Source organism: Vombatus ursinus, unplaced genomic scaffold (genome assembly GCF_900497805.2).
Source record: "Vombatus ursinus unplaced genomic scaffold, bare-nosed wombat genome assembly UNPS02014779.1, whole genome shotgun sequence".
Lineage (NCBI taxonomy): Eukaryota > Metazoa > Chordata > Mammalia > Diprotodontia > Vombatidae > Vombatus > Vombatus ursinus.
The window spans coordinates 23,791,673-23,805,661 of record NW_020954557.1 but is presented as its reverse complement, the minus strand read 5'-3'; the positions used below and the strand labels follow the sequence as shown (position 1 = coordinate 23,805,661).

Below are 13,989 nucleotides of genomic sequence, written 5' to 3'. Positions count from 1 at the left end.
AGAAAAGCCACAAAAAGTGGAACATGAAATAATTCAATATATTCATGAATAACTAGAGAGCTGTGGTATGTTTAGGGATGTAGATTTCTAGGTATATAATTTCATGGTGAAGAATCAATACCATCCGTAGAAACAATGTTACCTGGAATTGTGATTATACTACGACTGCGTAAATGCATGAATATCCTCTTAGTTTTATAGCAATATTAAGAGCTAATTTGTGCCTAAATGTGCCTAAATTTTACAAACATGTGTGAATTATACCTGAAGGCTAATATTTTCACATAACAATGGAAAGCAAAGGTTTTTATTTAACCTAAAAAGAATTTTCCTACTAAAAGAACCATAAATTCATAGAATCAAAAATATACAGTTGGATAGAACCTAGAGGTCATATAATCTGAACCTTTTGCTTTATAGATGAATTTAATTCAATGCAATCAAACATACATATTAAGTTATTCCTCCAAGTTGAAATATTAAGAATACAAGAAAGACACAACAAAGCAGCCTGATAGATGGAAAAAGGCAACAGTCAATGCAGGGGGTGATGTCAAAGGCAAACACAAGCACGGAAGGGAGTGTGCGTGATGGCACAGAGATGGAAAAGGAGAGGATGAGACTGAAGAATAGTAATTATCCCAATGTGACTGGAGCACAGAGTGTGTGAAGGGAGAAACTAAAAATAAAGCTAGAAACGGAGGTTTGAGCTAAATTATTGAGGGCCTTGAATGCCAGGCCCTTGTTTGTATTTTATTTACCATGCAATTGAACATCTGCAGAAGGTCTTAAAATGGAAGTGATAGAAAGGCAAATGTATTAGAAATATTACTTTGGTGTAAATGTGAAAGTCAGTTTATAGATGGAGTGAAACTAGAGGAAGGGTGATTAGTTAGTCTAAGGCAGAGGTGGTGAAGCATTTAAGTAGTGATAATAAAAGTGAAAAGGAGAAAATGGAAACTACTTCAGAGGTAAAATTGGATTTGGCAACTGATGGACATGAGAAAAATAAAGAAAAGGAAGAATCAAGACTCTAAGTTTTGGGAACTGGGGGAATAAGGATACTATCAACAGAATTGTAACACTAATTATTGTAAACACTCAATTATTGTTGATGTTTATAGGCATTAACTTTAATGAAGATTTATTCATTTTTAAATATTCACGTATGCATAGCTTATGATATGCCTGTATCTAAGTAGATGGTAGATGATGGTTAGGTAGAAAGATAGATACATACATACATATATACATACATACACACATACATACATACATACATACATAGATACATACATACAAAATGAAATTGATGTGCTACGTACTGGGTCTCCTCTTGGTCCAGCATCACCGGTAGCTCCAACAGGTCCTGGAGTTCCAGGGGCACCTTGAGAACCTGGTAGACCTGCAGGCCCAGGGTCACCTCGATCACCCTATCAAAAATCATCGTGCTCATGATTAGAATTTTAACATTTATAAAAAATCCATTTCTCCTCTGATTCAAAATTATTATGTATGTGCATTTAGTGAAGCACTTTTCTTTATAAAATAGAGGAGAAAAAAGAACAGAATTTCTATCTTATCCTAATTAGAGTTTCCAACACTATACCTTGCCAAGCACTGCAAGCTTGCTAGAACATGTTAAATACATTAAGGGAGACACACTCTTGACTTTGCAATCTGAATCAAAAATATACAGGGTGATTCAAAAGTCTTCTTCCAATTTAAGTAGCTTTGAAGTACTATTTAAATAGTACTTTAAACTACGCTAAGACTTTTATGACTTCCTGTACAAGTTTATCAAATATGCAAAATCAAGGTAATAGCTATCTTAACATATTTCACAATTCTGACAAACTGATAGTGAGTGGCAAGGTATAGTCCATTAGTGCAAAAAATTTAGTATGATTTTAGACTATTAATTTATTTTATTGTTAGGCTATTAAAACAATTCATTTTAAACTATCAAAATAAGTTATTATTTATTTTAGGCATTAATAGCTATTTAAGCTATGAAAGTTTAAAACTGCACTAAGACTTTTTGGGACATGCTGCATAATGACTAAGGAACAGGTCCAAATGTAGAACAGTTTGAGACTCCCAGAACCATCTAAAAAGTTTATCCTAGTCTCAACTATCTAAAGAACCATTCTCTTCCAGAGTAGAGTGGTAGACTATTAGCAGATTCTAAAAGTACTAAGGAGGAACCAGGAAAACTGGACCTAAACAAAGTTTACAAAAACAATTCCCTCAGAATTCACAAAAAGATCCCAGAAACTATTTTAGTAACAGAAGTCCTAGACTTTGAGCCAGATAAACACTCAGGTGAACTTTGGGATTTGGTGTTAATAATGCAATTTAACTTTAAAAGTTAAATCCAGATCTCCAGAAAGATCAGTTTTTAAACATTTATGAGTTTACCCCTAATCCATTGATTCTTAACATGCAGTCCAGAGATGGCTCAGGGTTTTTGAGACCCTTTCAAGGGAGTCCACCAAATCAAAATTGTTTTCATAATAATACTAAGATATTTTAATTTAAAGTATGGCCAATATTTATAAGGTCTTGGGGAAGGAGGACTCAATTTTTGAAAGTATAAAGGGGTCCTGAAACCAAAAAAACTCAAGAATCATTGTTTAACCAATAGATTCATTCAAAATAAAGGTTTAATGTGATTTGTAGCATTTATTGAACTCCAGATCTATAGATCAATAACATATCTTAGTCATTATATATAAGAAATTTATGCTCATATCACAAAAAAATGAGGTTTTTGTCAATAAAATTATCCTTACTCGTTCTCCAACAGCACCATCTCGTCCTGGAGTACCATCATTACCAGCAGGACCCTGTAAAGAGTTGTTGTTTTCAATTTGTGTAACCCAGTTATAAGGAAAATGTTGTCACTTTCGCCACATGAATTAGATATTTCCCACTTTTCTGCAAACCATAAGTTAATTAAACACAGAAATCTTAAAAAGATTCAGTAGTCCTCTAAGTTGCTGTGAATTATTTGTAAAAAATATATATATATATGTATATATATATATAAGTTCATTCACATATTTAAGGTTTACTTTGCATTGATGCTTACGATCCATGAATGTTTTCTTCCTAATACTCCTTAAGGTTTTTTAAAACTCAATTCTAAAATTTTAGCTGATGTTCCATTCATTCCCAGTCAATTTGTAAATTTTTTGCTCAGAAGTTCTTTCTGCCTATTTTGTTTAAATAAATTCCTTTGATTTTTTTTAAAAGTTCCATAATTATACATTGGATATCACATGAAAATGCTATTGAGAGCAAAGTTTTCCCTGGTCAGACAGTGAAATGTTTCTTGGGTGGTTGATGTGGTGCTTAAAATAATAAAAAGCAGCAGATCACAGACTATAATTTCTTACATTTTCTTCTGAAGTCCTATTTGACCTCAAAATAGCCTAAGGTAATATGACAATTACAACTTCACTTTATAATGATCCCCAAGTAATATGATATATATTGACTTTGCCCTTTCCTTACGCTGCAGTATCTATTTATAACAATCTTATCACCATAATGCCTAGCTATTTTGACAAATATGCCATTTCAGAATGAAATAATATAAAGTGAAAGGATGAAAAGAATTGTGCTTTCACCTCCAAGTCAATTTGGCAGCAACCTAAATCAGCTAAAATGATTAGGTCAGGACTTGTTGAAGGTCAATGCAAAGATATTAATCTTGTCCCCTTCTCTTCTCCATTATGTCCTCATTTAGGAAAAAACTGAGACAATAGAATGCCCCAACATAACAGATTTTAAGTAAGAAAGTACTTCAGGTTCTAATATTAAAACCTAAGGGCAATCAATTTCTAAATGTAGTTACCCTAAAAAGTAATCTCATGATACTTTCAAATCATGTCATCAACAATATAGTAGTTACCTCAGGCCCCGCTTCTCCTACTGGACCATTGGCACCTGGGGGGCCAACAGGGCCAGAGGGTCCTTTGTCTCCTGGTGCTCCAGTTGGACCTGCTTTTCCTGGTGTTCCCTAAAATATATTTAAAAAAACTTTCTCACATCATCTTATAAAACACTAATGTGCGAACACTAGTTTTAAGAGTGTACCTAACTCTTCTACAATTCTTCAGTCATAATTAAGACTCACTAAGAATCATGCCCCAACCAAAAGCCAGTTGGCTATCATTAACTTCTTGCCCATAGAGGTAGACCCAAGGCTACCAACAATCAATACAATATATAAAGTTAAACCATAGAGAAAAATAGAGAAAAAAGGGACCCTACCCTGCCCTCCCTTCCTTAGCCCTTTGCCTCTTATATGGGATCATCTCTGCTGGTGCCAAAGGCTGCTGACTGAATGAACGAACAAATGAAGGAATGAAGGCCATCTAGTCCAATCTCTTCATTTTACAAATAAGGAAACAAGGCCCAGAGTAGTTAAGTATCTTGGACAAAGTGTTTGAGGTAGTTAGGGAAAGAAGCAGGATTGAAAACAAGCTTTTCTAACTCAAAGTCCAAAGCTAATTTTCCCCTTGCCTTCAATATGCTACATAGAAAGAGGTTTTCTTATAAAAAAAAAACCCAACACAACACAATAGGAGATCAGCTATCTAACCTCTAACCCCAGGGCAATTTATTTTTTATCTTAAGTTAAAAAATAAGTGTATGAAATCCATTTATCTTGACTTCAAATCAAATAATGATGATAATAACTATAAGGACATCAACTAGCATTTATATAGCACTTTAAAATTCACAAAGCACTTTACAATTATTATTTTATCAATTATCACAACCATCATTTGAGGTAGGTGGGATTATTATTCACATTTTACATATAAGGAAACAGACAAGCAGAAGTTAAGAGACTTGCCCAGGGTTATACAGCTAGCAAGTGTTGGAGGCCAAAATTGAACTCAAATCTTACTCTGGGTCCCACACTCTATCTACTGAGCCAGTTGGCTTTCTTCATCTACTGATTTCTCTACTACCATGACTTGAGAGATATTTTATCCAAAAAAACCTGAAAGGCGGTTAAATATATATAATTTTTGACATTTGAATAATGAAAATTTTAAACTTATTTTGAATATGTTTCTAACAAAACGCTATTTGTATTTCTTTGACAGAAGAATATCATAGAATTCACATGAATAGTATGTTAAAGGTATTCAGATACAACAATTTATAATCTGGTTACTTACTGCTGGGCCAGGCAAGCCAGGCATGCCTCTCTCACCACGCTGACCTGGCATACCAACAATTCCTCTTTGCCCAGTAGTTCCAGCTGGGCCAGGTGGACCATCAGGACCCTAAAACCCAGGATAAACGAGAATTAGCAATATTCCAGGTACTAATTCATACACAAAGCCTTTGGAAAAATGTTAAAGGTTGGCAGGGAAAGGCTCTTTGTTCCATGAATGGGTATGAAGCTAAAAATTTCTAATCAAGCATGAGAATCTGAGGTTATTTAGAGGTCAAAACTACTTGTGAAAAAGAAAGTATTTTTTACACCATGCAAATTGCCTAAATCAAACTGAATACAGATTTAAGCTATATTTTCTCATATCTATCTATACACATATGAGAATGCATACATATTCACATATATATACAAAATTATATATAAAACATATGCAAGAGATCTATAAATGCATGTATGTATGTGTGTTGTGTATGGGTGTGTATATACAAAAATATATATACTTATAATGTATGTATATGAAAGGGACCTTAAAAAGCATGTGACCAATACACAGGAACATTATGTAAAAAAGATAGTAAAATATCATTTTTTTCAACATATAGTCTTAATAATCTAAATATAATTAAAATAATTTCTTATTGTATAATACTCATCAAATAATACATTACTCACCTTTTATTAAACTCATCAATCTACTATCATCAAAGGAAAGGGGATATTTCTTCAACAATTCAATGAATATGTGATCTCAACAATGTTGGCCCTCTGTTTGATTCATGTAGCAATCTATCCCTGCCTTCACAGCCTATGTTATTTTTATCCATGTTCTTCCTTAGACCCTAATCATAAGACCCACTCAATGTGATAGAGGACTTTCTCTAGATCTTTATGCGTTTTGTGGACGATGATGATGACAATGCTCCTCACTTGGTTTTCCTCCTTTTCTTTGAAAGCCCCTTCTCAGTATCCTTAGCTTAATCGTCATTCATCTCACACTAACTAACTGTAGATGTTCCTCTGTCCTGGGCCCTCATCTCTTCTGTTTCTAATACTCTCTCCTTTGTGTACCTCATCAGCTGCCAAGAGTTTAATTACCATCTCTATGCATCTCTATCTGTCCATCTGTTATCTATCTCATGTTTCAAAATAACTGGCCTGCCTCTTTTTCTGATGAAATATTTCCTCCAAGATATTCTGTATGTAACTTTTCTATGTAGGTCATCATCACTACAATTGACGTGTATCTATCATATGTCTCTCCATTGCCCTTTGGTTCATTCACTACTATGACTCCTCAGAGTGTGCCAATCCAAGATTCACAATCAGACAGCATTACTAGGAGAACATTTGTGTTTTTAAAAAAAAGATGGGTCTTTACACTAAGGAGTCACCTGGGATTATTCTAAGCACTGCACAATTTCCTACATCCAATAAAAAAATACTTTCCCTCTATTCAATTCTGAGCCCATTGCTTTGCCCATCTTTAGTGCCTTTTAAAGATGTACATATTGATGATATCAAATAAGGTCCTTAATATATTGGCTATCCAAATAAATTAGAATTCTAGAAAAAAGATTACACAGTAGTCTCCACTTTCTCACCTCTCAGTCCTCAACCCTTTGTTCATATGGTGTCTGAGCATATGATACTGCTGACAACTGTCTACTTCTGGTCCTCTATTTTCTAGATTTTGTGTCACTATTATCTCTTGATTTTCCATCTACCTTTGTGATACCTTTATTTCCTTCTTTTGGTTGAATAATGCTTTCCCCCACAAACTTTTACATATATATATGTATGTGTGTATGAGCTATATATATATATTATATGTATTACATATGTGTATTATATATATATTATATATATTATATATATTATATATATATATATTCTAGATCCTCCATTAGAAAATAAGCTCATTGAGAGGAGGAATTTTTTCACTTTTTTGTCCTTGTATATTAAGACCTTAAGACAGTTCCTGGAATATTAGACTATGAGTTCCTTAAAAATAGGGATTTATTGATTGATAGTTTACATATTGGAATTTTTCATTCATTTAGTTTTTTATATGCTGTTAGGTTGATCCCTTTTGAGTAATACACAGTCAAAAATTAGGTCTAAAAAGGATCTCATTAAGGAAATTCTGCATAGTTCTGGGGATTGATTTAATCATCATAATATCAACCATTCACAAACAAGAGGACCTCACTATTTATACAATTTTCCTCTTCTATATGGAACTTACATGTCATCTGCCATGACATTGGCAAGAAAACATCTTAATTCATGTCTTGTTTGCTGTTAATCATCCAATGATCACTGAAGAGAGTAATCTTGGTGATCACATTTATAAAATTACCTTACATGACTTTAATACAAGCATGAGACATTCCTTGACAGAGGATAGCCATTAAAGTTAAATTTTGCTGTACTAAGTCAAAATTTTTTTAATAATTCACAAACAGTAAAATCTTGTAGGATATTCTGAAACTCATGAAACAAAGATCAGAAAATAGCAAAATATGTTTATTAAACAAAATACTTAATTGATAAATTATATTCCTTAAATGGTACTGAAGTACCAGTCACCATTCAATAAATCATTGACTTTGATAGTGATTATTAGAGTATTCCTTTTGTAAATATCTATAAAAGAGATAGCTCATACAAATTCATACATAGAGAGGACTATGCCTTGCTAAACTTACAGGTTGTCCATCTTCTCCCGAATCTCCTTTGTCTCCCGGGCTACCTGGGGGTCCAACTGGTCCTCGATCACCAATCCGGCCATGAGAACCAGGGTCTCCACGAAGACCAGGTGGTCCCTCTTTCCCAGGTTCACCTAATGGCCCAGCAGGCCCTGGAGCTCCCTAATAGAACATAGATATAAGTGACAGAACATAAGGTATAAGCGGTAAAAAATGAGTCTCCTTGAAAAAGTAAAAGAAAAATTTTAATCTTTTTTTAATCAAATAGATTTATTGATCCCAGAAGTTAATTCAAATGTAAGTTCTCAGTTGTTGTTGTTTTTTATTTGAGATCAGTTCTTAAGGGAAGTTCTGAATGTTCTCTGAAGAAGGAAAATTCTTAAAACAGTTATAACCTGAATTATCAAGTCTCTTTGAACAAAGAAATCATTCTATAAAAATAAACATGTAGCATTTGATTTTTACTAACCCTAAGTAACAAAGTAACATTTAGTCTTTTTTTTTTAATTCAAAGAATTCTCAGGAATTATACCTAACTACTGTAGTAACAATAAGGGGAGATAAGGTTGCTGTTTAAAATGCCTACTATCAATCAGCTCTTCAGAGAACTATTAAGACAGTATTCAATATCAGTTTTTTCTGACAAGAAACTAATGTGAATCATATAGACAAAAGTTGTTGAATGAAGAAAAATGAAGCAATAAGGCATTATGACATTACTTTAGAGATCCTATGAATACACATGTAATTTTTAAAAATTATATTGCTACTCAATTATCAATTATCTGAATGACTGAATGGACTTACTGTGGGGCCTGGAGGTCCAACTCTGCCAGCAGAACCAGGAAATCCCGTAGCACCCTAAAATGCAATGCATATAAACTTATTACTAAAGGAAAGAATAATTACTTGCATATTGTTTCCTAAAGGTCATTTTTCATTCATGGAATTAGGTCCTGAAATTCATTTTGTTGACCAACACATTTACTTCCATAATTTAAAACAACACACAATTCTAAGATTATAGGTCGGCTAATTGTCAGAATATAAATTGTTATTTATTTGTTTTCAGTTATAACTTTGTATTTCTCCATTTCACATATAGCTGGAAAATCCTATAATATGCATTCAGCATAGATAAATACGTGATTCATTAAAATAGGTTTAAAATATTTAATGCTGGATTCTAGGAAACTGTTCTGTAGAATTAGCTGGTTATAATTTACCAAACCACAAGTCTACTTACAGGGGGACCTTGAGTACCTCGACCACCTTTCAGTCCAGGAACACCATTAGGACCCTAAGTAGAAACAAAAAGAAGCGCTGTAATAAACAGTAAAATGAGTTAAATAGAATGATTTGTCTTAAAATATTCATCTTTCCATATTACCCTCTTTTACTTACATGTGGGCCTGGGGATCCTGCAAGACCTTGGGGCCCAGGGGATCCAGCATCACCTTTCTGTCCAGGTTCTCCAGGTTCACCTTTTACACCTGGTTGTCCATCTGGGCCCTATGCAAAATATTATTTTAAAATGAAAAATTATTTCCTGGATTTATAAAAATACTTTAGTTCATAATAGGCCTAACTAACATTTTAGAAGGCACAGTATTTTCAATAGAATCTAAGTTCATTAAGGGCAAAGATTCTTTGTTTTTTGCCTTTGAATCCCCACCCTCCTGAAACAATGAAACAATCCTTATTTACAAGGAGCTTACATTCTAATGAGGGAAATGAAATGTTCGTGAAATAAATAAATATAAATATAAATATATATATATATATATATACAGTATAAACACAAAATGAATAAAACAAATATTTATATATGGAGGGAGGAAGAAGAGGGAAAAGGAGAAAGAGGTGGGGGGGAGAGAGGGAAAGAGATTCTTAAGGATGCAATCTGCTGGAGAAAATGGTAAGGACAGAATGAGATTGAATTCACATGTAGAAGAGATAGCCTGGTTGAGGAGAAGGACCACTTTTTTTAGGGTTTTGGAGAAATGAGGGGAAAGTGGGAGATGATATCAAGAGGTATTGAGATGAAAACAATCAGGAAAAGATGAGGTCCTTCTCTGGGTGGGAGGGGACAAGGAAGGGAAAGAAGGCTTGAGGAGGGAAGAGAAAGTTTGGAAAAGCTTCTATAGGGAATGAGATAAGGAATCAATTAGGGAGGAATAAAAAGGCTACCTTGCTTCAGTGAGGGCCTAACAGAAGTTGGATAAAACGAATTTGTAAATATCAAGGACAAAAATCCAAACAGAAAAGATTTAATTAGCTCATTTCTTTGATGTCATTCTCAGAGAATGTTACACTAAAACATGAACACGCACTCTGGAAAACCACAGAGCTCTCTAGGATTCCTTTAACTTTCAGAAAATGAAAATAATATACTAGAATTCATGAAATAACATGATGGCAGTGTAAAGAGCAATAGTTTTACAATCACAGGATATGGGCTTCAATCCTGGCCCTGCCACTACTGCCAGTTTGGGAAAATCAGAAATTCCAAGCCTAAGTTTCTGCCCACATAAAATCACGTGGTTAGAATAGCTGATGTCTAAAGTCTCTTCTAGACCTAAAACCTGATCCTATGAAATTAATTCAAGTGACAAGGAAATTATGATTTCATCATTAGAAATATGGAAATGTCCTACCGGAGGTCCAGCAAAACCAACAGCACCAGTTGGGCCATTTTCACCACGAGAACCCTAAGAAGAAACATAAACATTTCAGAATAAGTAAAAGGTTTAATGTATTGTCTTAAAAATGATCAATAGCTATCATGTATTTTTAAAACTATGGTGTTCATACTATAAGCACTTAGCAATAGAAATATGAGTTACTGCTTTTATGACCAACCTTATTATTTTTAGAGACCCTCAAAAAGAACAGAAAGGATAAATGGATAAGAACAAGTCTTAGGGGAAAAAATCCAGTTCAAGAATATCAAAGAATCTTGCATCTACATAATCATATATCTAATGATGATAAAAAGAATTGGTGAAAGTAAATATTTTAAAATGCAATGGTTCACAGTTGTTTGTTCTACCTAATGTCAAACTGGATTGATTTTTTTTTTTTGAAACGAACTAGTTTAGACCTTACATAGACTTACTATATGGTTTACATCTACCTCTTGAGCTGTCCACTGAAAAAAGATCAAATCAACTTATATTTCCCTTGGTTATGGGTAAGCACCAACATTTGAGAGAATTCATAAATACATGTTAGATAAAGTATTTGAGCTGTTTTCAAGACCTATGATAGCATTTTAATGGAGCAAAAGCAATTTATATTCAGTTCATCTCTCTCATAATAAATTTTTTATTTTGGGGGAATGCTTCTCTTTCTCTATAAAAATCCCCAAAATAAAATCATTATTTTAATGCCATCCAATTATCATGGAAAATGATAATGCAGCTCAAACATAAAAGAAATAAATTCAATATGTTAATGATTTTAGACCACACGTTCTTCAGGTACTGTGGTTTCATCTATATGACAAAACAGCAATGTAAAATTTTTTTCTTAACCTAATCTACTGTACATACATGCATATTTATACATATATACATATGCAGAACAGTCAACTTTAACACAGTTTAATATTTTATTTGTTATATTATGTAGAAATTGACTAAAAGATTGGAAATTGGCAAGCAAAAATCTACAGGGAATCAGATCAATGTCCCCATTCCCCAAATATTGTTTTCATTGATATATTACACAAACCTCAAGTAGAATGCTTGATTGCTCACATAAGCATTTTTAAAAGTACATTTCATTGTATTTCCAATTACATGTAAAAATGATTTTTAACTTTTTTTTAAATTTTGAATTCCAAATTCTTTCCCTTCCTCCTTCCCTGCTCTCTTCATTGAGAAGTCTAGCAATTTGATATGGGTTATGCAAGTATAGGGGCAGCTAGGTGGCACAGTGGATAGAGTGCCAGCCTGGAGTCAGGAAGGCACTTCTTCCTGATTTCAAATCCAGTTTCAGACACTTACTAGTGATGTGACCCTGGACAAGTCACTTAACCTTGTTTGTCTTAGTTTCCTCATCTGTAAAATGAGCTGGAGAAGGAAATGGCAAACCATTCCAGTATCTTTCCCAAGAAAATCCCAAATGGGGTCACAAAGAATTGGATACAACTGAAAAACTACTCAATTCAATACAAGTGAAGTCATGCAAAACATATTTTCCTATTGGTCATGTTGTGCTAACATTTACATTAAAGAAGATAAAAACATTTTTACTTACTGGAGTTCCGCGAGATCCAGGAGTGCCAACTAATCCTCGAGGGCCAGGTTCACCCTGGAAAATAAAATTTTAGGTGATTATTTCCAAAGTTCTACCACCTGAAAGGCTTATAGGAAAATTTTTAAAAGATGCTTCTTTCATAAGGTTATAAAATATACAAAAGTAAAAAAATTTTTACCTTTTCTCCAGTAGGGCCTGCAGGACCAGGAGGACCTAAGGGACCTGGAAGACCCTGGCAAATGACATAACAAAAGTAGTTTAAAGACAGAGACTCACAGAAATCTCTATGATTGAAGGCAAGATTGATATCTTTTGAATACTCTTCCTGCTTCACTTAAACTATGCTTGCCATACACTGTGAATGATCTTGTCTGAAGATACTCTCTTCTTTTTTCTGTCAGAATGAAAATATTTTTCTTCAGTCATTGCCAATGATGATTTTTAATCTCCTTTACCCCAATTCAACTCAATGGTCCTATACAAATTGACATTTACACATTTACTCTAAAGAAATGCACTTACTTCACCATAGGAAGGGAACCCAAAGATCATTTGAATGTCACCAGAGCAAGAATCCATTCCAGAGCATCTCAACATGAGGAGTTTTTCCCATAAGACTCCTACTAAGGAAGAAACCTGCTATGTACCAGGGTGGTCCTTTCTAATGATGGACAGCTCTAATTGTCACATTTCCCCTTATATGAAACTTGAATGCTCTTTAAAATTTCTATTAATAACATCTAACTCTTCCTTCTAGGACCAACCTAAGTAAATCTAATCCCTCTACCATGTCCCACCCTTTTAATACTTGAAATAAACTGTCTATCCTCTAAGACTTCACTCCCAGGCTAAAACATGCTAAATGATTCCAGGTCCCTCAAGCCCTCCTCATATGACATAATTTAGAGTCCCTTCACAATCTTGGTCTCAATCTTCTGAAAACACTCTACTTTAGCAATGTCTTTCCTAAAATGTGGTACCCAGAAATGAATGTGGTACTTAACCTAGGGCAGAACATAATGTAACTAACCTTCTCTATTCTAGACACTCCTCTTTTAACCTAACCCAGGATCCTAATCAAATTTCTTGACTGCTAGGTCACACTATTTACTTAAATCATATTTGTAATATGCTAAAACCCTTAGATCTTTTTAACATAAATGCTCTTTAACCAACTATTTCCTACCCATTTCTTTACAGTTGATTTTTAAAACTCAAGTAGGATGCAATATTTATTTATATTAAACTTTATCTTGTCAAATTTGGCAAATTGGTTTAGCCTTTAAAGATGTTTTTGGACTCTATTTCTGTCATCTACAACATTAACTACATCATCCATAAATTTGACAAGCATACCATTTCTTCTGTAACTCATTAGCAAACATGATATATAGTGCAAGAAAAAGGACAGATTCTTGTAGCACCAGATAACTACTCCCAGGTTAACATTAGTAGGCACCTTTTTTTGAGACCCAGTCAATCAATCAGTTCTCAGTCTGACTAAATGTCTTATCATCCAGGTCACATCTACTTATGTTGATCATAAGGAAGTTTATGAAAGATTGTCAAATGGCCTGATATCAATCTGACCTTCGATAAATATTTATTTTGAAATCTGAGGGCAGTCACCCAAGTCCATCTTCAATCTCACATCCATTTTCTAAGTTGTTTCCTTCAGTAGTCTTCTTTTCCAACTTTTAATTGGAAAACAAATGGAATTAGATACTCAATTTCACCACATTTCTCATAAGACAAATAGGATAATTTCTTGGCTTTATAGAGCAAAACTGAAACTCTGAAGATACAAGTATATGA

At 33.7% G+C, this 13,989-nt stretch overlaps 1 protein-coding gene across 1 annotated transcript in view; it reads right to left on the bottom strand.

Annotated features, from left to right (window-relative positions):
- Positions 1-13,989, bottom strand: part of COL5A2 (collagen type V alpha 2 chain) — a 197,924-nt gene that overhangs the window by 21,011 nt on the left and 162,924 nt on the right. Inside the window, exons 36-46 of the mRNA XM_027865920.1 lie at positions 12,353-12,406; positions 12,175-12,228; positions 10,569-10,622; positions 9,316-9,423; positions 9,158-9,211; positions 8,719-8,772; positions 7,912-8,073; positions 5,202-5,309; positions 3,920-4,027; positions 2,796-2,849; positions 1,326-1,433 (exon numbers count right to left, since the gene is read on the bottom strand). Coding sequence (XP_027721721.1) covers positions 1,326-1,433; positions 2,796-2,849; positions 3,920-4,027; positions 5,202-5,309; positions 7,912-8,073; positions 8,719-8,772; positions 9,158-9,211; positions 9,316-9,423; positions 10,569-10,622; positions 12,175-12,228; positions 12,353-12,406 — 918 coding nt within the window. The remainder of the gene's footprint in view (positions 1-1,325; positions 1,434-2,795; positions 2,850-3,919; positions 4,028-5,201; positions 5,310-7,911; positions 8,074-8,718; positions 8,773-9,157; positions 9,212-9,315; positions 9,424-10,568; positions 10,623-12,174; positions 12,229-12,352; positions 12,407-13,989) is intronic.